General features: G+C 50.9%; 1 protein-coding gene and 1 pseudogene across 1 annotated transcript; one reads left to right on the top strand and one right to left on the bottom strand.

Annotated features, from left to right (window-relative positions):
* Positions 1-27,161, bottom strand: part of LOC141998040 (zinc finger protein RFP-like) — a 338,200-nt pseudogene that overhangs the window by 192,278 nt on the left and 118,761 nt on the right.
* LOC141998788 (C-type lectin domain family 2 member D-like) lies at positions 433-8,661 on the top strand. The gene is made up of 6 exons (XM_074971772.1): positions 433-453; positions 2,476-2,617; positions 3,188-3,286; positions 5,615-5,802; positions 6,742-6,845; positions 8,508-8,661. The coding sequence occupies exons 1-6, from the start codon at positions 433-435 to the stop codon at positions 8,659-8,661; spliced, it is 708 nt and encodes a 235-aa protein (XP_074827873.1).

The raw sequence follows: 27,161 nt of genomic DNA, 5'->3' as shown, positions 1-27,161 counted from the left end.
CTATGTATATAAAATCTCCACACTGTATTTTCCACTGCATGCATCTGATGAAGTGAGCTGTAGCTTATGAAAGCTTACGCTCAAATAAATATGTTAGTCTCTAAGGTGCCACAAGTCCTCCTTTTCTTTTTGTGGATACAGACTAACACGGCTGCTACTCTGAAACAGTGTTAGTCTTGCAGATACAGACTAACATGGGTGCTACTCTTCCATGCCTCCACCCGCTTTAACCCAAAACAAACTCAGGTTTTGGGTTACAGGGGGTAGAGGCATGGAAGAGAGTATATAGTGAACAAAAGATTGATTTTAAAAGTGTCAGAACAATATTGTGAAAACAGGAAATTCCTATAGTCTTGACAATCTTTCACGAAACCCCCCCCAAAATAGTCACTTTTCTACAGACAATCCTTCCTTTGGAAAAGATTTTCAACCATGTCTAGAAATCGCTTCCAGGTCAGTGTCTCTCTGAGCGTGGGGTGCACTCATTTGCCCTCCCCTTCCCCTGGGGATGTGTATGAAGCACTAGTTAGAGGGGTACAGAGGAGGTATAAATAACGATGATTAGGTCTTGACGAATACACATGTGGAGGGTGTGGGGGGAGAGAGACATGACTGATTGTATTGCCCTGAAGCAGTGCACAGCTTCCAAAGATTTGGTGAATGCTTCTCTGGGGGTCTGATTCTGCAAACCAACTTCCAAGAGCATCAGATGTGCATCTGACAAGGCCCTGCTCCCTCCTCATGTCCAGGCTACCTGGCCAGTGGCAACTCTAAGGCTGGACTGCCATTTTCCTACCCCTGCCTCTATGTGCGTTGTGAGCAGCTGCACTGCAGCACATCCAAGTGGCTAAAGAACAATCAACAGGCTTCACTCTTCTTCACTCTCTGGTCACGCGATGACAGACATGAAAGTTGCGATATTACAACAGAAAAACTTCAGAAACAGACTCCAACGAGAGACTGCTGAATTGGAATTCATTTGCAAATTGGATACAATTAACTTAGGCTTGAATAGAGACTGGAAGTGGTTGAGTCATTATACCAGGTAACCTATTTCCCCTTGTTTATCCCCCCCCCCCCCCCCCCCGTTCCTCAGACATTCTTGTTAAACCCTGGATTTGTGCTGGAAATGGCCCACCTTGATTATCATACACAGTGTAAGGAGAGTGATCACTTTAGATAAGCTGTTACCAGCAGGAGAGTGGGGTGAGGGGAGAGAAAACCTTTTGAAGTGATAAACACCCATTTTTTCATGGCCTGTGTGTATAAAAACATCCTCACTGTATTTTCCACTTTATGCATCCGATGAAGTGAGCTGTAGCTCACGAAAGCTTATGCTCAAATAAATTGGTTAGTCTCTAAGGTGCCACAAGTCCTCCTTTTCTTTTTGCGAAGACAGACGAACACGGCTGCTACTCTGAAACCTGACTACACAGAGTGCTGTCAGTTGCACAAAGATAAAATGGAGAAATGTTGTGTGTGTTTAACCTCTTTCAATCAGTGGGCTCTTAAATGTTGCAAATAATGTCTAGCTCAACCAGAAGTTAGGGGCTTTAGGTAGCAGTCTCCCAGGCATTGTCTTCACTGCAAAAGTGTGTTTACACGGAGATAGCTAACTTGATGTAAAATCCTAGTAGAGACAAGGCACAGGTGGCTTTAACCTCTGTGTCACTTGTCCAGGTAAATTCCAGGCTGAGCGTATAGCATTCCTGGACTAGCTACACCAAGCTGGTGGCTCGCTCACTGCGTGGCGGGGTTTGCGGGCCGGTTACGGCCACAGGCGGGCTGGGGCGAGGGGGCACCGCGGGCCCGAATGGGGGCCAGGGCTCGGGCGGGGGCTGGGGACTGCATGGGGAGGGCAGCGCAGCAGCGGGGGCCAGTTCTTGGCCGAAGGGCGGGGATTCTGGGTCAAAGGGGGGCGATTCGGGGGGCGGGCCCCGGGCCAAAGGCCGGGGGAGTTCGAGAGAGCCCCCTCCGGAAGGGAAAGGAGGGGCCAGGCAAAGGAGCGTAGGACGCTGGTTCAAGTCCCGCCCTGCCAGGAGGGGGCTGGGCCAGGGACAGGGCTGTTTCGAGCCGCAGCCCCGTCCCCTTCTGATATCCTATTCACACTTACTTCTAGGAGAATTGTGTGTGTGAGGAGGGTCTTCTCCCTCACCCCCCAGCTGGGTGCCTGTCACGGGTGGGCGGGGCCCGTAGGAGATCAGGTCTCTGAGGCCCTGGGGGGCAGAGGGGCTGATGGGAGTTAAGGGGGTTTAATCATCATGGCACCCCCTCTGGCAGGGGGTTGGGCTGCTGGGCAGGCAACGAGAAACCACAGATTGCCTCCCCCACCCCTGACCTGTCCTGCTTGGTCCCTCTCGGTTTCAGATCGGCTGGAGAGTCTGGAGCAGGGATGGGGAGCCAGGGCCAGGACCTCTGCCTCGGCTTTGCTGCTGCCAAATCGGACCCACTCAGACAGAGAGGAGCTGACCCCAGCCCAGCACCTGCAGCAGCGTCTGTGGCCTGAGTGTCGCTGAGAGAGACTATGGGGCCAGCAGCTGGGTTGCTGAGAGCGAAGAGCCGCTGCAGGAGTTGTGTGTTAATGGCAATGGACACCTGGAGACTGGAGGGAACCCAGGTAATGGGGCATCTCTGCCTGGGGGCAGGCTGGAGAGAGACACTGAGACTGCCCGGGGTGCTGGAAGGGGGCATGGCCCTCCCACTTTTTGTCACTGGCCCCGCCCCTCCCCCTCCTCTTCCCCCTGAGGTCCCCCCACCCCACCTCTGGCTGGCAGCTGGAGTCCAGGCAGTTGCAGGGAGCCGTGGATGACCCTCCACTTGCCTGGGGTGGGGGGCTGAGAGCAGCCCCAGGTCCGTATCCCTCCCCCCAGGCTCCCTGCCCAGAGCAGGGGGAAGGTCTGTAGTTCCCCACAGCTGCGGCTCTTACCATGGCCCAGCTGCTGCTCTGAGGCCCTGCTACCCAGCCAGAGCCGGATCTTGGTAACAGCCCCAGGGTAGCCCTAGGGAGCCATGGACCCTCCATCTGCCCTTGGTGGGGGGGTCTGCCTGACCCGCCGGGATCCCCTCCCAGAGCGTCTGAGGGAAGGAGCAATCGACAGAACGGTGCATGTTCCAGGGCAGCTCCAGCCCCGGTGCTGTCAGTGAGACGTGTCCTCCCAGCCCTGCCTGACGGGTCTTGCTGTTTCACACCCTCCTTGTAACTGCAAGAAAAGTCCAACCTGTGGAGTTGTGGTTGCACTGATGGTTGTATCGTCTGCTTTGATCGCTGCCATCATTGCTCTGGCAGGTGAGTTCCCAGCTTCCGCCCTGCTCCCTTCCCCTCCATCTACGATCTCCGTGCATCCCATTCCCCCGTGACCTACCACGCTCACTCTCTCCTCCCGGCCTGTCTGGCTTCTGCCCCTGGGACAGAGGATTCCTGGGGGATCTTCCTCCCCGACCCTCCTCCTGCTCCCTCCCAGACCCCTGCACCTGGGCACTCTCTGTGTCGGGACGATCTGACTGACATTAGCCCCCCCAGCCCATCTCTGAGCACTTTGGACCCAAGTCACCTTTGCCATGCGCCATGAAGCAGTCCCTGACCAGGGTGTCCAGTGGGACAGGGTGCAGTGCATCCCTGAGCCCTTTGCCTTCCCTGTGTTGCTCCGAGGTTACCAGCCTGGCCTTCCTGGATCTTCAGGTCACGCCTGTGGCCGGGCGGCAGGTGCTGCAGTGTTATTGAAATGAGCCGTAGAACTCAGTCGAGACGCCTCCACCAGCGCAGTGCGGAAACCCACCAGTTGCTGAGCTTGGCCATGAAGGGTCCCTTAGCACCATTCACTCCCCCGGGCTGCCCAGACAGCGTATGCTCGTGCAGAGGGCGTCTGTTTGCGGTGAACATGAACCCTGCTGTATCCCCCTGTCGTCTGGGGTAGGGGGTGCTGCAGACTGTCGGGGGTGGGATTTCTTTATTGCCCTGGGATCTGATCACTGGGCCCCAGGAGGGTTTAGCAGCTGGCAGAGGGGATTGAATCCAGGTCTGTCTGCATTAGGAATCCTCTGTGCCAATGTCATGACGTCCGTGCAGTTGAATTGGTGCAAACCGCTGAAGGAGACGCACCGCACTGGTGCACAAAGGAGCTTGCCTTGGTGCAGTTCGCTGCAGGAAGTTACCAGAGTGAGCCACACTGCTCCAGCGCATCTCCAGGAGGTGTTTGCCCTGATGTCACTGTAATTATACTGGTGCAGATTGCTCTGATACAGATGGGCCCTGAATCCCAGCTCCCTGCTGTAATGGCAGGCTGTTGCAATGGGCAGCATTGGCTCTGACTGTGTAAGGTGGGAATCTGTGAGCTTAGGGTTGGTTACACACCTGCAGGTGCAGGGAGCTCTGCAGAACATGTGGCATCTGACCTGGAGATGGATGGTGGAGACAGCCTGTGCCATCAACTGTTAGTCACTGACTTCTCTGCTCAGTTCAGTAGCGGAGGGCTGTGGGCTACCGTGTACTGCACAGTTAAATCTACAGGGTCAGACATGCCTTGTGAGTGAGGTGAGCACATGCTCGTTTTCTGATCACCGCTGCCACGTTTCCTTACTCTTCCAGACTTCAAGTGTCTGTTCCTCGCTGAGCACCAGCCACATGGGAAGGCTTGAAAACCAGCTACCGATTTACTGTGGTGCAAAAAAAAGTGATTTGCTCAAAAATGTCTGGAGGGGTTTGAGAGTTTCCAACTCCTCTCAACTAGACAGGCCTTTCAAATCCTCTTTGGTGTCACTTATGGGTGACCCCACTGCTGCTCTTTCATGGCTCTGAAAGGGTTACACTGCCGTGAGGGCTTCCAGAAAGTGCCTTTCTTGCTGCTGTGTTTGGGGAGAGAAAAGTCTGCAGGTAGGAGGTGAATTAAGTTCCATCATTCCTGGCCCACAGTGCAACAGGTCACTTCCCGTGGCTGTGGTTTCTGGCGCCCTCTTGTGGCTTTCATGTCCCTGAGTGGAAGTTCCCAAGTTCTTCTCAGTTGTTCACCTGCTGTTTGTTGCGAGGTTGAACGTCCAGCTGTTGATCTTGTGCCTGGGGTGAAATGCTCTGAGCTGTGTCAGTCCCTCCCAGGCTGGGAGTGTCCCTGGAATCCTTCTTGCCAGGCAAATTTACTGTGACAAACGTCTCCCTCCCCCTGCGTCTGATTGCCGTGGACCAGCCCCAGCTGGGGGTCCCAGTGGGCTTGGCAAGCCGGTCAGTTGACTGCCTGTTTGGCTGCAGTCAAATACTCCAGCGAGAGCCCTGGGGGTAGGAGGCAGCCTGCCTTTCGGATTGCGTCTGGGAGCCTCGTTGGTGTTTTTCAGAACTTGGTATCATTGTTTCGCCTTTTTTTTCTGAGTTAAAATAACTCAGTGAAGTACATTTTTTAAAAAATTAGGTAGATCCGTATCTATCTAAAGCTAAACCTACTGGAGACAATGATGTCTTGCTCTTTTTTGTTCCTGGCGGGAGGTAACCAATTCTGATAAATTGGTATTTTAAAATATCTGACCACTCTTTGACAGATTTGACTGGTCACTTGACCAATTTTTGTACCAGTCAAATGCCCAATTCTCGATGCAACTCTTACCCTCCATGTGACTGTCTCATTCTCAGTGCTGACCTCTAAGCTTTCATCAGCTGATCTGTGCCCCCCTGCTGGCCCCTCATGCCCAGACGGCTGGATGGGATCCCGAGGGAAATGCTACTATTTCTCAGAGACGAAAGGGAGCTGGACTGACAGCCGGAGCCGCTGCTCTGCACCGGGTGCCTCCCTGGCTGGGATCGACAGTGAGCAGGAAATGGTGAGAGACTCTCGAATTGCCGTACACTGATCTTGGCACAGCGGTGGCTGCTGCAGTAGGACCTGGGCTCTGCCCCGTGGGGTGAGGAGCAGCTCTGACCCCTCCCGTGCTGGGAGGCCAGAGTGAATGAACTTCCAGCGGCTGAACGCCAGCCCTGGCTGGGCCCAGGGCCCTACTGTCTGTGTGTGATCACAGGGATTGCCCATTCTCCGCTGCCCCCCTCCCCAAATAGGGAGGCAGCTTCTGTCTAGGGCAGGGCTGGCTCAGGCATCTCCCGGCCTGCTGGCTGCAGGAGTGGGACTGAGAACCCAGCCAGTGCTCCTGTTGTGGGGATGGGAAAGGAGCAGCCAGCTGAGGAGGCGGGGGAGGAGGGGATCCTCTCACATTGACCCCTCCCACTTCAGCTTGACTCGCTCCCTCCTCCTGCCTTGCTGTGATGAGCGGGGGCTGATCTGTGAGAAGAGATGTCTCTGCAGAGAGCTCAGACCCAGCAGCTGCCCCCAGCCCAGGGGGACTTGGGGTGCGGGTGACTGGGAGCACCGGGGTGGGGCTGCTCTGTGCAGGGGGAGGGTTAATACTGCCTGGGTGATCTTTCACTTTGCAAAAGGGAGGGCAAACACCCCCCCTCTGCTGAAAATAAACTGAGCACCCTTCAATATGGGGGGAGGGATAGCTCAGTGGTTTGAGCATTGGCCTGCTAAACCCAGGGTTGTGAGTTCAATTCTTGAGGGGGCCATTTAGGGATATGGGGCAAAAATCTGTTGGATGATTTAATTGGGGATGGGGGTGGGACTAGAAGATCTCCTGAGGTCCCTTCCAACCCTGATACTCTATGAATATGCGACTGGGATTCTCTGCAGCACAGAGCCCTGGAGGGGTGGGGGTGGGGGAAGCACTGGAGCTGGGGCTGATAGCCGAGGGACAGCAGGTTTCTTTAAGGCATTCCTGCTGCGCCATAAGGGTGTCCGGGACCACTGGATCGGCCTCTGGAGGGAGCAGGGTCAGCCCTGGAAATGGACCAACGGCACCGAATTCAACCACCTGTGAGTCTCTCTCACCCTCTGGACTAGTTCCCTGGGCCTGGGGATGCTGGTGTCTGAGCTGTTTGAGTTCAGGGAGATCCACCATTCAGCGCTGGTGAAACAACCAGCCCCGGCCCTGGTCCGTTCGCGTCCTGCGTGTATCGGAGAGCGACGGGAGCCGGCGTGTCCCTGAGCTCTCGGCTCCTCCCCGCAGCACGGTGCTGGGCCGGAGACAGAGCCCGCCATAGCCAGAGGGGCCCTCGCAGCCCGCTGGGATTTCAGCGGGGACACTCGCTGTTCTCCCCCAGCCCTCTTCAGCAAGGTCCATGGGGTGTCTGACCCCCCCCCACCCCCCGGGGAAAGGAGGCAGCAGGGAGCTCAGGTTAACAGTGGCTGCTGGAGAGGGCAGCATGCCGAGCACTGCATGGCAGGTGCAGGTCCCGCTGGGGATTGCAGCCGGCCGGTTTGAGTGACTTGGCTGGTGAGGCCTCTGAATCCGCAGCAAGGCACCGATGTTAAAGGAGCCTGCGGTTCACAGGTGCTGGACGCCTGGGGCTCCCACTGGAACGGGGTACAGTAGTGACGGCTGCCCAGCCAACTCCCCGCGATGGGTTTCAGTGGGCTCCAAGTGTGATCACAAAACCAGCGCTGCTTGAGCCCGGAGCAGGGTCTGAATCCTGGGACTTCAGGACCAGAAGCATGAGCCTCTGCCATAGGAGCGAAAGAATCCACTTCTTTAACTGAAACCCCCCCCTGATTGATAAAGCTCTTTTGCAGGCCAGCCATTAGAGGGGGATGGAGACCCCCCACTTCTCTGGTCTGGGTTACTTCAGTACTTTGAAAACTCAGGCTCTTATGGCGCTGGGTCAGGGCTCCCCAGTGGACAGTCCCCATTCTGCTGTATTGGACCCAACCTTTGGATCCCACCTGCTTCCAGCCTCACTGGGTCTGAATAGCCACCAGACACTGTCCCGAGTTCGGGCCTCTGTGGCACTCTCCTGGGGTAGACTCCCTGTCTGGTTCCCTCCTTAGGAGGTGGGACCCTGCAGATCAGCTGCTGTAGGACCCAAAACCAGGTCTGAACCCTCCCAAACCTCCCAAGAGGCATGTTGTCCCTAGAGCTCCACCCTCCACTCCAGATGAACTCTGGGCGGGTCACGTGAGGGTTACAAACAGGGAACACATGCTTTCACAAAGGAACTTCTTCAACACTCTCTTTTTCCCCCATCCCCAATGGAAAGCTCAAGAGTTATAGATCAATGGAAAAGGAAACACCTGAGTGCAATTTCCTCTTTCAGTGTCATCTTGGTTCTGCTCCGTGTGTTTCAAGGAGGCAAGATCCCTCCTGCCCCCCGCTTTTCCTGCTCAGTCGTCTGGTTCTGGTGATGGTCTGCTCCTCTTGTTAGAGGACCGGTCCCTTTTGACAATCAGTCTAACAAATTCTCTCCGTCCTGCTGGGGACTGTTCATTCTCCAGCACCCCTGTGGGCTGCTCAGCATAGAAGGTCACGAACAATCAGCGGTTCTGCAAAGCCCCCGCTGTCCTGAGCTCTGCTCCTGAGGGGCTGGGAGAGTAGCTGCTCCGCACTCAGGCCTGCACTGTGGAGAAGGGCTCCCCTGGCTGGGACTGGTGTGAAATGCCCGGCCTCTGCCTGACTGCAGCTCCCTGGCTTCTGTGTTGCAGGTTTCAGATAAGAGGAGGAGGTGACTGCACGCATCTGAATGACGAGAAAGGGGTCAGCAGCTCACGGTGCTACATGGGAAGACGGTGGATCTGTAGGAAACCTGAGGTGTATGTGATGGGAAAAGAGATTGCACTGGAAGGGGGCTCAAAATGAGACTCCTAGAAGTGACACTTATACAACTCACACCTACTTGAACGAGCCAAGTCCCCATTTGTCAGCCTGGCCAAGATCTCAAAATCAGGCAGCGGGGCCCTCAAGCAATAAGTGTGTCTCATTTAAACTGTGCATTCTTCGTACGTGCCTTCTGCTTTTGAACCTTTAAACTCAGGGTCACATTGTCAAGCTTTTCTCTGCAGCTGAGAGGGAGTGATCTCATGAGAAGGAGTCTCAGCCACACGCTGGGGAAATGAGGTAAGGGAAAGCCTTGTTCGTTTAGGCTCCAGAACAACGTTTCTCAAATGCAGCCACCAGCTGATTGTTTTGCAGCCACAAGGGCCTCCAAAGTGCCCCAACAATCGCTGAGGTGTTAAGTATTAAAGGTGCCTTCTAAATGCCATAAATCCTAATGCGCGCTCCCTTTTAAATAGTACCATGCCGGCAGAGCTGAGCTACATAGGTGTGGTTTTCTTTCAAGTCACAAAGTGTATTCTTTGGCTAAGAACATAAGAATGGCCATACTGGGCCAGAGCAAAGGTCCATCCAGCCCAGTATCCTGTCTGCCGACAGCGGCCAACACCAGGTGCCCCAGAGAGAGTGAACCTAACAGGCAATGATCAAGCGATCTCTCTCCCACCATCCGTCTCCACCCTCTGACAAACAGAGGCTAGGGACACCATTCCTTACCTATCCTGGCTAATAGCCATTCATGGACTTAACTTCCATGAATTTATCCAGTTCTCTTTTAAACCCTGTTATAGTCCTAGCCTTCACAACCTCCTGAGGCAAGGAGTTCCACAGGTTGACTGTGTGCTGTGTGAAGAAGAACTTCCTTTTATTTGTTTTAAACCTGGTGCCCATTAATTTCCTTTCGTGGCCCCTAGTTCTTGTGTTATGGGAACAAGTAAATAGCTTTTCCTTAGTCACTTTCTCCGCACCACTCATGATTTTATAGACCTCTAACCACTGTGTTTACATCTCATGTTACTGTAGCTCTGTAAGGGGCTATGGGCAATCTCACTGCGTGGTGTTTGGGTAGGTTGCGATTGTTCATGGGGGGGGAGGTGAAAGAGTTAAAAATGTGACTGGGTATCAGAAAGTATTTCAGATAATCTAGTGCCAGAAAATGACCTTGAATGTGACAGCAGGTGGCTCCTCTGGGACCTTCTGCTAAGAAAAGCAAAACATAGAAAGAAACATGAACACTTCAGCACCAGGGGGAAAGGCAGTTTCCTGTGTTTCCGAAGCCGTCCGATTCCGTTTCTGAGCAAGTTGCAGTGTGAGAGAGAAATTCATCAAATTGAAATTTATGTCGTGCAACGTCCCTACAGCACTCGTGCAAGGGAAGTTGAACAAAATTACCACGGTGAGCTTCAGAGGAGCAAGCTGTTAAATGATGCAAAAACCAAGCTGAAAAGACAACAGCAACGGCTCAGATTTTGTTGTTACTATTATCATTATTATTACTGGGCGAGGTTGATTGGGTTTTTTTGTCTGTGAAAGAAATTTTGGACATATTGGCAGATACGTTTTTTCATTATTAGTCATTATTCTTTCTGTTATGTAAAGCATTTTTAAATTTAGTTCAGAATTGTTGTACAGCCGTCCACCTTTGACCAAAAAAGCAAAAGAACAACAAAAAAGACAAGACTGTGCAAAGCACTGGTTTGTTCTGTGTTTAGGTCCAGTAAAGATAAGACACAACTGTACCTTATATTTATTATTGAGTCTGCAAAAAATCCCTCTGTAAATATGCACATGTAATTTATTTATTTGTTTTTCCTGCAGTTAGTTAAGTATTGTCAGAGCCGCATTCTGAGGCTGCCAAATATTTGTGAGAACCCCGGCTCTAGAAAGTGTTAGGATTTTATTTTCTATGTAACCATTACTTTCCAGTATTTGCAAAAAGAAAAGGAGGACTTGTGGCTCCTTAGAGACTAACCAATTTATTTGAGCATAAGCTTTTGTGAGTTACAGCTCACTTCATCGGATGCATTCAGTGGAAAATACAGTGGGGAGATTTATATACATAGAGAACATGAAACAATGGGTGTTACCAGTATTTATTCACTCTCGCTTGCATCTCTGTTCTTTGACAATAAACTCATTCCTGTTCTCTGTATATCTAAGTGCTGTGTTCTCAATAGAGTGGTTGGCCTGAATTGAATCTTACAAGCTGCTGTGGACCACGCCTGTGGGATTAGAGTCACCGTTCTGCATGTGCTCAGTGGAACGGGCTGAGCACTCCAGAGGGATGCTCAGAGGCTTTGGGAGTGTCTATCGCTAACCTGTACACAGAGAGCGAGGCCTGCAGGGGGCTGGAAGGTCAGGCTTCCGCTGCCAGGGATGGTGGGTTCAGAGAGCTGACCCATGGCAGACCTGGACAAGGCTCCCGCAAAGGTGCCTCGTATGCCTGCTATGAATCACTCAAATGGGCACACGTCCCCGGCTCAACGCTTTAACCCAGAACTGCTCAGCAGGTCACCTGTCTCCAGCACCCAGCTCCCAATGGGATCCAAACCCCAAATAAATCCGTTTTACTCTGTATAAAGTTTATACAGGGTAAACTCAAATTGTCCACCCTCTATAACACTGATAGGGAGAGATGCCCAGCTGTTTGCTCCCCCAGGTATTAATCACTTACTCTGGGTTAATTAATAAACAAAAGTGATTTCATTAAATATAAAAAGTAGGATTTAAATGGTTTCAAGTAATAACAGACAGAACAAATAAGTTACCAAGCAAAATAAAACAAAACACGCAAGTCTAAGCCTAATACATTAAGAAAGGGAATACAGGTAAATCTCACCCTGAGAGATGTTCCAATAAGCTTCTTTCCCAGACTGGACTCCCTCCAGGCTGGGCCCAATCCTTTCCCCTGGTACAGCCTTGTTCCAGCTCAGGTGGTAACTCGGGGATTTCTTATGACTGGCAGCCCCCTTTGTTCTGTTCCACCCCCTTTTATATCTTTGGCACAAGGCGGGAATCCTCTCGCTCTCTCTCTGGGTTCCCACCCCTCCTTCTAAATGGAAAAAGCACCAGGTTAAAGATGGATTCAAGTATCATGTGACATGTTCACATGTCCTGTGAGCCCCCCTCCATTCTTTCAGGACTGGCCCCCACGTATGCAGTGAAGGCTTGCAGGTAAACAGAGCCATCTACAGTCAGTTGTCCTAGCTAATGGGAGCCATCAAGATTCTAAACCACCATTAATGGCCCACACTTTGCATAACTACAGTAGGACCTCAGAGTGATATCTCATATTCCTAATCTCAGATACAAGAATGACACAGAGGATGCCTGCAGATAGAGGCTTCCCTGGCTGGTGGAAAGGCCTCAACTGCCCTGCTTCCCATGGCCAGAATGCATTGTAGTACAGCTATTCTCAGCTTACCCGGGCCTATGTGGAGCGGAATGTACATTAGAGCAGCCCCAAGGCTGCTCTGACTTAGACCTGGTCAGCACAAAGCCTGACGATCATTTGTCTACTCTCTGATCAGCACGGGCTGCCAGTGAGTTGGCCACCCAGGAAGCCTAGCCCCTGGCCCTTCCCCTTGTGCCTGAGGTCCCGCCACTCCCATTCTGCCCCCCTCCCTCCCCTTCTACCTGCCTCTCCCCGGCAGGAGCCCAAAGCACCCTCACCACAGCCCACAGCCCCAGCACTGGACGGCAGAGGTCGGGGGGCAAGACCCCAGCCCCGGGGCACTGCAACCTCAGTGCCCACAGCCCCATGATACCTGCTGCCCATGCTGATCACGCTGTCTGGATTGAAGAGATTTGATGCACATTAACCTACTGTACCTGTATCGTGTCCGAATCCCAGACCCTCAGGGTTGCCCAGTCCACCCCCATCCCACAAGCAACCCTCTCATACAGTCACACTCAAATGTGTCTCTTAGTCACACTCAAATGCTCTCTTAAAACTAATAAAGTTTGCCCCTATCGGGAGGCTGTTCCAGAACCTCCCTCCTCAGATGGTTAGAAACTTTCTAATGTCCAGCCTGAACTTGTTCTTGGCCAGTTGATCCTCCTTTGTTCTTGGGCCTACATTGTCCTTTAGCTAGAACAGCTCTCCACCCTCCCTGGTGTTTACCCTGATGTATTTATGAAGAGCCATCAGATCCCCTCTCAGCCTTTGTTTTGCTAGACTAAACCAGCCCAGCTCTCCCAGCCTTCTCTCATAAGACAGGCCCTCCATTCCCTGATCATCCTGAGAACTCTTCTCTGCACCTGTTTCACTCTGAATTCATCTTTCTCGAATGACCAGAATCGTACACAGGATTCTAGAGGAGGGCTCTCCAGTGCCATGTACTTTCGTACTTCTCTGTCTCGACTGGAAGTGCCTCAGCTAATGCATCTTAGCACCACATTTGCCTTTTTCATGGCCACATCACATGGGTGGCTCAGTCACCCTATAATCGACCAACACATCAAGGTCTCGCCCCTCCTCTGTCGCCTCCAACTGATGAGCCCCCAGCATCAAGAAGAAATTCTTCTTATTAGACCCTAAGTGCAGGATCTTGCACCTGGTACCATTAAATGTCATCCTTCTTCTGGTACTCCAGTCTTCAAGGTCATCCAGATCTTCCTGTATAATATTCTACCCCCTCTGTACAGACCATGTTTCCCAGCTTTTTAATCATCAGTAAGTTTTGTTACCACTCTCCTACTTTTTGGGTTAACACCATTAATAAAGAGATTAAAGATGGATCCCAAAACAGATCCTTGAAGAACTCCATTAGGAACCTCCCTCCGATCCCATAGTTCAGCTTCCAGCTTTCTCCCCTTTAATTGGTTCCTTACAATTCTTGTACTGATCCCTGTCTTCTCTAATTTAGCTAAGAATTTCCCACGTGATACCGTATCAAATGCTTTACTGAAGTCCAAGTATATTAGATCTGCTGCATTTCCCTTATCTAAACAACCAGTTCTCAGCTCAAAGAAAGAGCTCAGGTTAGTCTGGCCCCATCTACCTTTGGTTACATCCCCTTTTCCATTTACCTCCATGAATTTAATTCTCCTCCCCTCACAGTGTTCTACAGCGCCTTGCCTACTCCTGAGCTCACTTACAGAAAAGCAAGAGGGAGCGAAAAAGTGTGATGTGGCCACTAGATGGGGACAAAGAGCTGCATCTGCTGGCCAAGAGCAGCTGGGGGAAGCCTGGAAGCAACAGGTATCAGAATAAGCAAGTCAATCTCAGACCATGGCCTAGTTTCCAGACATCTCTGGGCCAATTCTTGGAGAACGCAGCTCCTGGCAAAGCCACCCCCCAGAGTCAGGCCCTCAATGGTTCTCCCAGCGCAGTGGGCCCTGAGTGCAGCGATGGTGCAGAGATTGGTGTGAAATAGGAAACCCTGCGAGATGCTCGCTCTACCTGCGGTCCCTGACCCCCCCAGGTGTTATACCAATAAAATAAAAACCAGCAGGATCTTATTAAAAGGGACAAGGAAAAATGCCACATTTATTGTAAATATAATAAAAAGAAATATAAAACTCACACTGTCGTATTGTTACTTATTCCTTACTTAACTATATATATATATTCATTCATTCATTCATTCATTCATTCATACCAGTTCTGCATAGGGGTTATAGTTAGCAGCCTAGAAGTTGCTTGTGACAGAGTACTGGCCAGGTAACCTGTACACGAGAGTGGAGCTGAGTCCGTGTCAGATGCGCATCCGATCCTCCTGAAGGGTAGTGGCAGAACTGGAGACTCAAAGTTCTCAGACCTTAGTGTCCATTTTTATAGGAATTTCTTCCTGTGCCAGTCCGTGGAATTTGCTTTGTCATATTGTTAGTCATGACTGCTCCAGGACGGCTGTCAGGTGCTCATCAGCTTTCTTCATCCTTTGAATTGGTCGGGTGGATCCCAGTTTGCCCTCCGGTGGGGTTCTCTGGTTGTCTCCACCTGACGGCTTCTTCGGCCAATTGATGTTAAATTCCTAGGCTGGCACTTCCCTGATTATTCAAAACCCACCATTCATTCACATTCCTTACTTTAATAAAAACACATTTCTCATTTCACCGACTATTGTTATTTTATTTGAGACTCCCTGTCTCTTAACATCCCTTCGGTATTGACTTTCTTTTATCATACAAAGGTGTTATTTATTTGAGACTCCCCGTTTTTTAACATTCCTGATCCAAACTATAGAGGGTGGGAGTCTCTATGTGGCATTTCTATGAGTGCCGCTCCAATTCGCGGCTCTTCGCGGGCGTTACAAAGAAGCCTATCAATCTCCATCACAAAGTATCCGTTTGCAAAGTAGAGCCAATTGAACATAACCATTTGAGAAAGTCACGTTAATTGATTGGTTCACATTTATAAGCGTCAATCTCAATGACAATCAAGGGAAAGCGTCAATACAGAGAAAGGAGAATCAATTGAGCCGTTTAGTTTTACAAGTGTCAATCTTAATAACAAGTGAGAGAAAGTATCACTTCAGAGAAAGCAGAGCCAATTGAGCGGGTTGCAAAGTACGGTTTGCAAGCTTTAATACAGAATTGTAAATCAATATTGCAGATTTACAATTATGTCAAATGGAAGAATTATAAATGTTATAAATGCAGATTTACAAATATTATAAATCAATATTGCAGGTTTACAATTTATTATGAACAGAATCACAAATATTAAGAATATGCCTACACAAGGAGACAGGGAAAGGGGAGGGGCAGCAAATTGTGATGGGTCAGAGAAGACACTAGCTGTGTCAGGATTGCCCTGTGCTGAAAGCTGTCTGTCACAGTGGACTGGGGTGGGTAAAACATACGGGGGGAGGGGAGTGCTGTCTGGGAGCGGGTCCCATTCACCCAGCCTGGGCCCATCACTCACACAGCCCTGGGGCTGGGCTCTCACTCCCCTTCCCCTGGCCGAGCTACTGAATCCCCTTCCCCAGCTCTCCCCACCCCTCCCTCCATCGCTGGGACCAGCTCCCCCACATGGCTGAGTCTGCAGCACAGAGCGACCCGTACAGCAGGACCCTGGTGCTCTCACTCCTGCCCCCGTGGTGCACCCTTGTGGCCATTTTAGTCCTCTCCCTGGGCAGAGACTCCCGCAAGGCAGGAAATGCCCCACTCACTTACTGGCCCCCTCGCACTCACTGGGCTCCCCTCCTCCTCTCTGTTATCTGTTAATGCGCCCGAGGAAAGGCTCTGAGCTGTGTGAACATAGTGAAGCTGCTGCCCTCACCCAGCTCTCAGCTCTGGTCAGGATCTGCCCTGGGGGAGCTACAGGGAGACCCAGGGAAGGGGAAGACTGGAGGAAGCTGCCCACAGAAAGCAGTTCTCTGTCAGAAGGGATCGGAGAAGGTAGCAGGCAGGAAGTACCCGGCAAGGCCCTGAGGCAGGAAGCAGGAGGGGATTTAAATAAACGGTCCCGGATTGCGTCACTCAGGCTCCCTGGGCTGGGACCCAGAGGAGAGGGTGGGCCTGGGTCCCCCTACCACCCACGGATGAAGACTGCTGAGAACCCTGATAAGGGGTGGCAACAGGAACAGGAATACGGGACCTCCTTTACATCTCATTAATAATTGAACATTGATGTTAAATCTCCTCCGGTTTTGCTCTTTCCCATGTAATTATCAGTTACTGATGGAAAATCTGCTCAGATTTGGATTTTTTCCCCTCACATACTTTATTTGCAGCAACTTCTCCTTTTTTGGAGGGAAGCTGTTGCCCTGAGTCATTCTTCATGTTAGGGGCTTGCAGGGCGAGGGGGTTAAACCCCCCAGTGACCAACTTTCCCCCTCACGTCTCACAATCAAATTCTGTTCCCCTTTAGACCTGTTAAAATTGACATCTTGCTGAAGAAGGTGACTCGCCCCGTGGTTAATGAACATCAGAGCCAGGAGCCTGTTTACGGAACAGTGTCGCCCAGCTCCTAATAGCAGAGCTGGCCAGACCCTGACAGGCTGTTTTACTGCCCCAGATTGGGCCGAGAAGGGGTTGTTAGGGGGTCACTCCCACCACAGGGGGCTGCTCTCTGCTTCACTACCCCTGTTTCCCTGGGCAGGACCCTTAGTGGCCACAGACTCCTGTCCCATCCCCTCGCGTACCCCTCCCCACTGTCACCACAAACTCAGGACCCCCGAATAACACTTGTGTTATGTATCATCTAGAGCCATGGCTCTCAACCTTTCCAGTCTACTGTGCCCCTTTCAGGAGTCTGATTTGTCTGGTGTACCCTCAAGTTATACCTCACTGAAAAACAACTTGCTTCCACAATCAGACATGAAAATACAAGTGTCTCAGCCACTATTACTGAAAAAGTGCTGACTTTCTCATGGTTACCATATAATTGTGAAATAAATAGATTGTAATATAAATATTGTACTTATATTTCAGTGTATAGTATATAGAGCAGTATAAACAAGTCATTGTATGAAATTTTAGTTTGTACTGACTTCGCTAGTGCTTCTCATGTAGCCTGCTGTAAAACTAGGTAACTATCTAGGTGAGTTGATGTATCCCCTGGAAGACCTCCGCGTACCCCCAGGGGTACACGTAGCCCTGGTTGAGAACTACTGATCTAAAGGCCCCACCTCAGACTCTGAGCGCCACTGTGCTGGGTCCTGCGCGTCCACCTAACTATACAAGAGTTCCTGCCCTAGATACTCCACGGCCCCATACAAGGGTTGGTATTATTAGACATGATGGAGGTAGAGCCGCCTACAGTTAAGGTACTTATCAATTGTTCCTCCATTGTTTATAACCTTTCTGTTCTCTGATTGGATGACTAAATCCACCCCAGGTGACTTAGATGACCAATCACATTACACAATGTGAATAATGACTATTCAAAGCCATTTGCTCCATGCCTGTAACTTGGGGGTTAGAGACCTTTGCAGTTCTTTCTAACCCTATGATTAACATTGTTTGTTACAGTCCTTGATGCCCCTTTGTCCGAGTGGTATCTGGAAGCTGGGGGCTGGTCAGGGGGCTCCGTTCAGATAAGAAATGGTGGACACGGAGTCAGGATTATTCCCGGTGTCACCCATTGATTTACAGAAATACACACAAAGTCCTGTTTCCTTGAACAGCAGTGGGGATTTGCAGTACACTGGCTTCTGCAGAAATCCCAAGCTCCACACTCCAGTCCTGTGCAGCTCCCTCTGCACACTCCAGTCCTGTGCAGCTCCACACTCCAAAAAGCAGCTCCCTCTGCCTCTGCTTCCTTACAGTATCACCCTACCCCTATGTCTTTTGCTGTAAGGCATTTTCTTCAGAACCTCAGATCATTTGTGGGGATCTTTTCTGCAGCCTCTCCAATGATCAACATCCTTTTTAGACTGTTGGCACCAGAACTGTGTCTAATATCAGTTCCACCAAGCCCATATACAGAAGTAAAATCACCTCCCTGCTCCTACTCGCTGCTCCCGATTATACATCCAATGATCACATTAGGAATGGGAGTTCACGTTCAGTTGTTTGTTCTCTGTGATGCCCAAATCCTTTTTCACAGTCACTGCTTTCCAGGATACAGTTCCCTATGCTCTAGCTATGGCCACCAGTCTTTGTTCCTAGATATAGGGCCTTGCTTTTGATAGTATTAAATGCATTTGTTTTACTAATCCCAGTATACCAAATGATCCAGGCTGCTCTGTATGACTGCCCCATCATTAGCATTATTTACCACTCCTCCCAGCTGTGTTAGCCACAGACTTTATCAGCAGTGATTTTATAAAAAGAACAGGAGTACTTGTGGCACCTTAGAGACTAACAAATTTATTTGAGCATAAGCTTTCATGGGCTACAGCCCACTTCATCGGATGCACAGAATGGAACATATAGTAAGAAGATTATATATATACACACATACAGAGAACATGAAAAGGTGGAGTAAGAGGCTAATTAATTAAGATGAGCTATTATCAGCAGGAGAAAAAAACTTTGTAGTGATAATCAAGATGGCCCATTTAGACAGTTGACAAGAAGGTGTGAGGATACCATTTCCCCAGGTTAAGTATCCTCACACCTTCTTGTCAACTGTCTAAATGGGCCATCTTGATTATCACTACAATAGCGTTTCAATAACTCTTCATATAATTTTCCAATAAAATGTTGACACATTAAATTTAAAAAATTATATTATTTGCATCATTCTGTCAATAAATCAGATTTTTTTCTATTGCGCTAATTCTTTAGTGCTAGTCCACCAGCATTACAGTATGCTTAATTAAGTTAAACTGGTTTTAATAAAGTGTATGTGGCAAGTTTTCCAATTCTGTAAGCTTATGTTTGTGTTGCTACGAGCAAGTCAGGCATAGGGGCACCAGTTTAATAATCCCGCCTAAGGTACCATAAATCCTCAGGACGGCCCTGGCTAAACAGACCCTTTGCACACCTGTGGAGTTATTGTGATGACTCAATAATATCCCTCTAGCCCCTCAGCACCGGGCACGTCTAGGAAAGACCCCACAGACATGGCTCCTGCGCTGGGGGGGCTCCCACGCTGCACAGACCAGGGACAGTGACCCATGTTTAAATATTCCCTGGCACAGAGGGGTTTTGAAAAGGCCATGGGAGCAGGTCCCAGGCAGACAAGAAGGGTGTGGCAGGGGAACCATGCTCTGAAGTGTCCCTAGCCTGTTTGCCAGAAGCTGGGAACGGGCGACCGGGGATGGGTCACTGGACGACCGTCTGCTCTGTTCCTTCCCTCTGGGGCTCCTGGCGCTGGCCACCGGCAGACGACAGGACGCTGGGCTGGACGGACCTTTGGGCGGACCCAGTCTGGCCGCTCTTATGAGCACGTGGGGAGAGGAGGAGGAGAAAAGCTGCCCCGGCTCCTTCCCACGAGCAGGCCCCGTTCACCCAGCCTGGGCCCGTCTTCACACAGCCCTGGGGCTGGGCTCTCCGCCCTCTCCCCTGCCCGAGCCCCCTGCCCCAGCTCGCCCCACCCCTCCCTCGCGCCGGGGCCAGGCTCCAGGCTGGGACACTCCGGATGGGGCGGGGAGGGAGGGGGGCTTGTGGCCACGGTGGGGCAAACGTGGGGCCAGACTCCCTCGAGGCAGGCAACACCGGGACGTGCCCCTCGCCCTCACCGGGCTCCGGGGCTCGGCTGTTGCCTGGGCGACCGACCACGCCCCGAGCCCCGCCCCCGGGACACGCAGCGGGCGCTCGCTGACGCTCCGCCTGACCGCCGAGGGGCTGGCGTCACTTCCGCCGCACAAAAACGACATCACCCAAAATCCCCTACGCCAGGCACGGTGGACATCCGCCCGTGACTGACAGAGCGGTCGGGAGGCGGGGTCGGCCTGGCTGAGCAGCCAATGGCAGGGCGGGGCGGGGTAGAGGCGAAGGGGCGCACGGGTCTCTCAGGCAGGCGCAACAAAGCCCAGCCTGGCTGCGGCGAGTCCGGGCCGGGTGGCTCCCTGCGCGCGGCGCTGTTGCGGGGAGTCTGAGCCGGGGGGAGGCGCTGCGGTCCCGGCAGCTGAAGGGCCCCGGCGCCGCGGGGCAGCCCGGCCGGGGCGGTGCAGGCAGCTGCTCGGTGCCGGCGCGCGCCGCCTGCCGCAGTCTCTGGTCCGCCGGGGGGCGCAGGGCGCTGCCCCCGCTGTAGCGATCTCCTGCGGGGCGGGGCGGGGCGGGACGGGACGGGACGCTGGTCCCGGCAGCGCTGTCCTGCCTGCAGCAGCCCGGGGAACGAGTTGCTGCCAATTACTGATCCGTCAGGCTGATCTTATTTGCTGCCTTGTCCTGTTTGGCCAAAACGTGGCGGGGGGGGGGGGGGCGCATAAAGTCGTCGGCTTCCAAACGAGCCTGCCTGGGGTACATCTGTGTCCATTACCTCTTCAGAGCGTGAGGGCATTTAAAGATCATTTATTTTCCAGCGCCATTTACTGTGCAAACGATGTAGCAGCCTGACCTTGATACTTCTGCCCAAGTGACCTGTGGGTTGGATTCCTCGTAGTGGGACATGTGGAGGATAATTTAAACTCTTCATTTCCTTCAGTATACTTCCAGGCTGGTACAGTCTCTCACCATTACAGTACATCAGCTCAGCAGGCAGGCACGGGAGGCAATGCGCTTGTCCTGTTGCCTTGACTGAGAAAGGCTCTGATCAAAGAGAGCCTATGCTCAAATAAATTGGTTAGTCTCTAAGGTGCCACAAGTCCTCCTTTTCTTTTTGCGAATACAGACTAACACGGCTGCTACTCTGAAACCCTAATAAATGAGCGTATCCCAGAGTAACAGGCAAATCTGGTAACTCCAGAAACAAACCCGGCTTTAGGGAGCATAGAGAAATGTGTCCCAGAGGAGAGCCCAGAGAAGGGGCAGGGAATCTCAGAAACCATTGAAGTGGGTGAGGATTCCTGTGACTCTGTAACACAGGGAAGCAGTGTGCTTCCAAGTATGGGAGGGGCTTAGACTAGCTCCTTTCGAGCAGAAGGCATCATGCCCTTAGGCGCAGGGGCAGGAGAGGTGTTGTCAGTGATTAAGGAAACTGTCCCAGTTGTTAGCTGGCGGAGCTTTGCAGATGAACAAGAGACAGAACCCTTCCTTGGGAGCACAGAGAAATGTGTCTTAGAAGGATGCCCAGAGGAATAAACTGGGAAAGCAATAGCGGGAGTACAGGAATGTCTCCTCACTAGTCACTTGGGGCAGGATGCCCAGGACACTAGGAGGATGGCTTCCACATCAAATCACACGCAAATCACAAGGGTGTTATTACAAACTCTCCTAATTTCATCTGGATTCTTTCAATATCTGTTGCTTTTCTTAAAGCCCCAGCTCCAAGAATCCAGTGAATATAGGAGAATCTCTTTTTTTAATACATATAAAGTTTCTTGCTAGAAAAGCTTGAAAGTCTGAAGAGTTACTTTCTCTTATGGTTGAGTAGAAAAACTTGAGAATGTGACCAGAGTGAAACCTCATCACTCAGAAACAAAAATGTGATTGGTTTTAGAAAAGATCTCATGATTCCTCCAGCCAATCTCATGAATTTTGAACACTTGTGTGCTGTCAAGGCCATTGATCAGTTTATGTTTCCAGGCCTGTTTTCTCCAGGTGAGACTCTAAGCCTCAGGTTTTCAAAAGTATTTAGGAATCTAATGCCCACTGCTGCCAGTGGGAGTTAGGAGCCTATACACCTTGGAGGATCTGGGCCTAAGGACCTAAATATTAAAATGAACATTCGCCTTTATCTTTTCATTTCACTCCTAGTTCAGTGGGATGGTGCCCACAGCCCGGCTCTGTGCGCAGTCCCATAGCTTGCCCGCTCTGTCTGTTTCCCTTTCTGTTGATTGTGCTGTTTTAGATAAATGATGACGCTGCTTTAGGGAGCTTTCCCTGGGTAACGGATTGAGATTTAATTCCTGAATTCTCACTGGCACAGCATAGGCACCGACTCCCTGGGTGCTCCGGGGCTGGAGCCTCACGGAAAGAAAATAGTGGGTGCTCAGCACCCACCAGCCACCACTGTTCGGCGCCACCACCAAACAGCTATTTGGTGGCTTGGGGTCGGTGAGGGGTTGTGAGAGGGCGGAGAGCAGCGAGTGGTGGGATTGGTCCTGCTTTGAGCCGGGGGTGGGACTAGATGACCTCCTGAGGTCCCTTCCAACCCTGAGATTCTACGATTCTATGGGCGGGTGGAGGCCTCAGGGAGGAGGTGGAGTGGGGGCAAGAAGAGGTAGAGCAAGGGGTGTGCCAGATGTGGGGGAGTGGGGGGGCAGGGCCTTGGGGAAAGGGGCGGAGTGGGGACGGGGACTTGGGGTGGAGTGGGGGTGGAGCACCTCCAGGGAAAACTAGAAGTCAGCACCTGTGTGGCACAGTATTGCCAACCCCAGGCATTTACAAAGCACAAGTCAGGCTCCTCAAAATCATGAAATGTAATAATAATAAATGTTTGATTGTTTCTATTTATCTTTTGGTTGCTCAGACTTTTAGGCAGCATTTCAGTGACTTTTTCCAGATTTTCTCTGCAAGCGAGAGGGCTAGAAACTGCCATTGCTTAGAAAATGAAAGCCGAGAGTCTCACCTCATCACATGCTTCCAGGAACTGGGGCTTTAACAAACACACCAAATATAATGAGACTGGGATTCCGTTGGGTGGTGGGGGGGTCAGTACGAGGCTCTCACTTCCCCTGGGACCCCCCTGCCCCGGAGCCGGGCCCCCAGCAGGATCCGGGTTTGTCTGGACTGTGGCCAGGGGCAGGTGACATTTATCGAGGCTGGTGACGAGGCCCCGATCTTCACTTTCCCGCCGGGCCCCATCCCCGGGGAGAGAATCCGCCCCTGGCTCCGCCTGTGTCCCTGAGACCTGGGGAGTGGGGGGAAATAGCCCCCTGGGGCCCCTGAGATCAGCCTCTCTAGCCTCACAAGCCCTAGTCTCTATGACCTCTCCCTGTGGACTTTCTATCATGCCATCTCTATGACCCTGGAGGTTGCTTCTTCTCTAGCCACAGTCATCCTAGTACCTATGACCTGGAGGACTCCTGTCTACCCAACCCTCTTAGCTCTATGACCCCTGGAAGCTCCTCCCCACTACCTCCCTGCAGCACAGGGATGTGAGGGCTGCTGGGGCAGAATTAACAGCTGGGCTGGGGACAGGCAAATGTAGGGGTAGCAGGGAAACAGAATTAATTAACTGGGATTTGGGGGTTTGGGGAGAAGCTGGAGGCTCCACGCCAGCAGGGAGCCTGGGAGAGGGAGAGCCAGGGACTGGGGAGTGTGCATGCATCCCAATATCCAGTAGAAATGAGTGGCTAGGGTAGACACTTCCTACATCTGTAGAAAGGTTTTTTCTATCAGTGCAGTTAATCCATCTCTGGGCAAGACAGTAGTTAGGGTGACAAAGAATTCTTCCCTTGACCTATCTGCATCTACATCAGGGGTTAGATCGACCTAACTATGTCACAGAGGGTGTGAAAGTTTTCACAGCTCTGAGCAATGTAGCTAGGCCAACCTAAGTTGTAGGTGTAGACCAGGCCTCAGGAAGAATAAGGGTATGTCTACACTACAGTCACTACGGCAGCAGAGCTACAGCTGTGTCACTGAAGTGCCATAGTGTAGATGCATCCTGCATTGATGGAAATGTTTTTTCCATTTCTCTAGTTAATCCCCCTTTCTGAGAGGCTGTAGCCACGTCATCGGCAGAATTCCATTGTCTGCACCAGAGGTTAGGTCCATCTCGCTGTGGCACTCAGAGCACACAATGTTTCACAGCCCTGAGTGACGTCAGTAGGTTGATCTAAGTGTTAAGTTTAGACCAAGCCTAAGATGGGTTTCCCTGGATCTAGCTGGAAACAGAGGGGCTGAGGGATTGGCCGGCAGCTTGGTGTGCGTGAGGCAGAAAGCCAAGAGAAGCAGTCGTGAGTTTGATCCCTGCAGGACATGGAGAGACAGAGCTTGCTTCAGGCATACGGTTCCCTGGAAAGGCAGACGTGCATTTCTGAGTAAGGAAACTGCCGGCTGCTGTTTGTTTGTACTGTGTTCAGGGCACACGAATGTGTGGAAATTCTTTGTAAATAATAAAGATTGCATCAAAGAAATACCTGACTCCTATAATCAATTTCTCCTGCCAATGGAAGAACCTAGCAAGGCCTCAACACTGGCTGACTGCTCATGTCAAAGGAGCAATGGTACAACCGGAGTCAGAATCTAGATCTATGGCAGCAAATGCGTTGGTGGGAAACATTTGCAGGGAGCTCCAGCAGCAAAGAGCCTGTGCAGCGGGGCAGATTGCTGCTCATTGTGGGCTTCAGCATGTCCAGCTCTGTGTGCTGAACAGGCCCCATTGTCCCATCTCTTCGGCCTGACACTCCTCTGCCCAGAGTCAGACAAAACCCAGACTAGGATCTGTGGCTCGTATTTTCCCCCTGCAGAACCAGTCCACACAGTGATTATCGGGTCAGAATTGGGCCAAGGAGAAAGGCCACATCAAGGACTGGTGACATCACCATTATCACCTGACTCTGCACAGGCTGGCCTAGTTCCTGCGGGGAGGGTCAGTGAGATGATTATCAGACAAACCCTGTGTCTGGGCGTGTCCATCCGTCTCCTTATCCTCTTCTCCCAGGTTCCGGCTGCAGAGGAAAAAGTTTGCCCAGTAGCGAAGGTGCTAAGTTACCCTGAGCAGACCCAGGTTCGTTTCCCTGATCTGTGTGAAGTCAGGCAAGTCACTTATTGTGTCTAGGCCTGAATTTCCCCTCTTCTAAAATGGGGGAAACAGCCCCTCCCCATCTCACAGCCGCAGAGGCACTGTGTTGGGGGGGCGGGGGGCACATGGGTGTCCCCCAGATTTGCTGCTTGGCTTGTAGTGACCATGCTCTCACAGACCGAACATGCTCAGTAACATCAGCTGAAGGTGCTGCCCTCACTCTGCGCCCCCCACCCCCCACGCCGTCAGCAGGTATGGGTCATCTGTGCACAGCAGTATGGTGAGGCTAAGTTCACTGGCGTTTGTGAGGTGCTCAGACAGTGCAGTGATGGGGGCCAGGTAAGGACCTGCAATCGCTAGAGGTGCAGCTGTTTTCTGTCCACATCAAATCACAAAAACATCACATTGGGGTTGTCACAAACTTTCCTCATTTCACATTGACTCTTTCACTAGCTGGTGTTTCTCGTAACACCCCAGCTCCTGGAATCCTGTGATTATGTGACAATCTCAGCTCTCACTTTAACAAAGGTCAGTTTCTTGCTCTCAGGGCGGAGCAGCAAAGGTTGAGAACGTGACCAGAGTGAATCATGAATGCTCAGAAACAAACGAAAACGCCAGAATGTAATTTTTTAGAAGAAAAACCTTCAAGTTTCCTTTAGCCAACCTCAAGATTTTTGATTATGTGCTGCTGGCTGTACTGCATTGGCAGTGATCAGTTCATGTTTTCAGGCCAGGCAGTGATTAGTTCATGTTCTCCAGCAAAGGCTCTAAGGACCTAAACATAAAAATGAACATTGTAATTTATCTCTTTACTTCACCCTTACTCCAGGGGGCCTGGGCTCATTTGCTGCTTGGGCCTACAGCCTGGCTCCATGCGCATGTCCACACCTTGCCCTCTCCGTTTCCCTTTCTGTTGACTGTGCTGTTTTTGATAAATGATCACATTAAAATTAGGGGGCTTTCCATGGGTAGTGAATACAGAGTTAAGGCCTGAATTCTCACAGTATTGCCAACTCCAAACTTTTAAAACTCATTAGTCAGAACCCCTGAAATGATGAGATCACCTTAAAAACCATGAGACTTAAAAATAATAGTTAATAATAAATGTTGGGTTCTTTCTATTTGCCATCTGGCTTCTCAGACCTTTAGGCTGCACTTGGATCACATTGTTACGTTTTTCTCTACAACCAAGGAAGCAAAAACTTCCTTTGTCTAGGAAACAAAAGCCAAGAGTCTCACCTCATCACATGCTTCCAGGAGCTGGGGCTTTAACAAACCCACCAAATAACAGGCAAAACCATTCTCTGAAGTGTCCATAGCCTCTGTTTGCCAGAAGCTGGGAATGGGTGACAGGGGCTGGATCACTGGATGATTACCAGTTCTATTCATTCCTTCTGAAGCACCTGGCATTGGCCACTGTCAGAAGACAGGATACTGGGCTAGAAGGACTACCGGTCTGACCCAGTCTGGCCGTTCTTATGTTCACGAGACTCATTATAAAATCATGAATGTTGGCAACACTTTTGACACTGCGTCTCCTTTACACTGATGCCAAGCTGCCTTAGCGTACGTCAGAATCAGGCCTTTGAAACATTGATTCCAGCTTAACCAAGTTTTTGGCCTGTGAATTGAATATCCCTCGACTTGGAAGGATTAGATTTTATCGGTAGATGTCAGTTAATGTTGATTTCACTGTACACACAAATCATGGAGAAAAATTTCCATTGATGATAACTGAAATTTACAAATAGGCACAGTAAAGAAAATGCTGCTTGAGAACTTACACTTTTTAACTTTTTGAATCTCCGTGTCCACTATCATAAAATAATTATTGTCTGATTAAAATATTGTCTGACCCCCCCATTCCCCACAACTGTGAACAATAATATTGATAAAAAATTAAACTAAAAGTTTAACTAGATAAATACAAACAAATTCTTACAAATAAATATTAATCTTATCTGTCAAAATTACATATAAAACCAAAAAGAAAAGGAGTACTTGTGGCACCTTAGAGACTAACCAATTTATTTGAGCACAAGCTTTCGACAAGTATTCCTTTTCTTTTTGCGAATACAGACTAACACGGCTGTTACTCTGAAACATATGAAACCAAATGAATTCTGCCAAGCCTAAATATCACTCCTTAGACACGCAGTTCTGTGAGCTTACCAGGACAGGGGGATGCTGATGTCCATGTGAAGCCCCCGTGACCACCCCCCCACTCCCCCCCCACACACACACACACCAGCAGAGGGGGCTTGTTGCAGGATCGGAGCCTTTTGGGGACATTTCTCACCAAAGCTTCCAAGGCTGGAATGTTCCCAGTGATCTGGCTCCAGCTCAGCAAACAGCCTGAGTCAGTTCCAGGAAGGGAAACACCCCATTGCTGCTGCTG

The sequence above is a fragment of the Natator depressus genome, chromosome 14, assembly GCF_965152275.1.
Source record: "Natator depressus isolate rNatDep1 chromosome 14, rNatDep2.hap1, whole genome shotgun sequence".
NCBI lineage: Eukaryota > Metazoa > Chordata > Testudines > Cheloniidae > Natator > Natator depressus.
The sequence above is the reverse complement of the archived record's forward strand: the minus strand, read 5'-3'. Positions and strand labels throughout refer to the sequence as shown.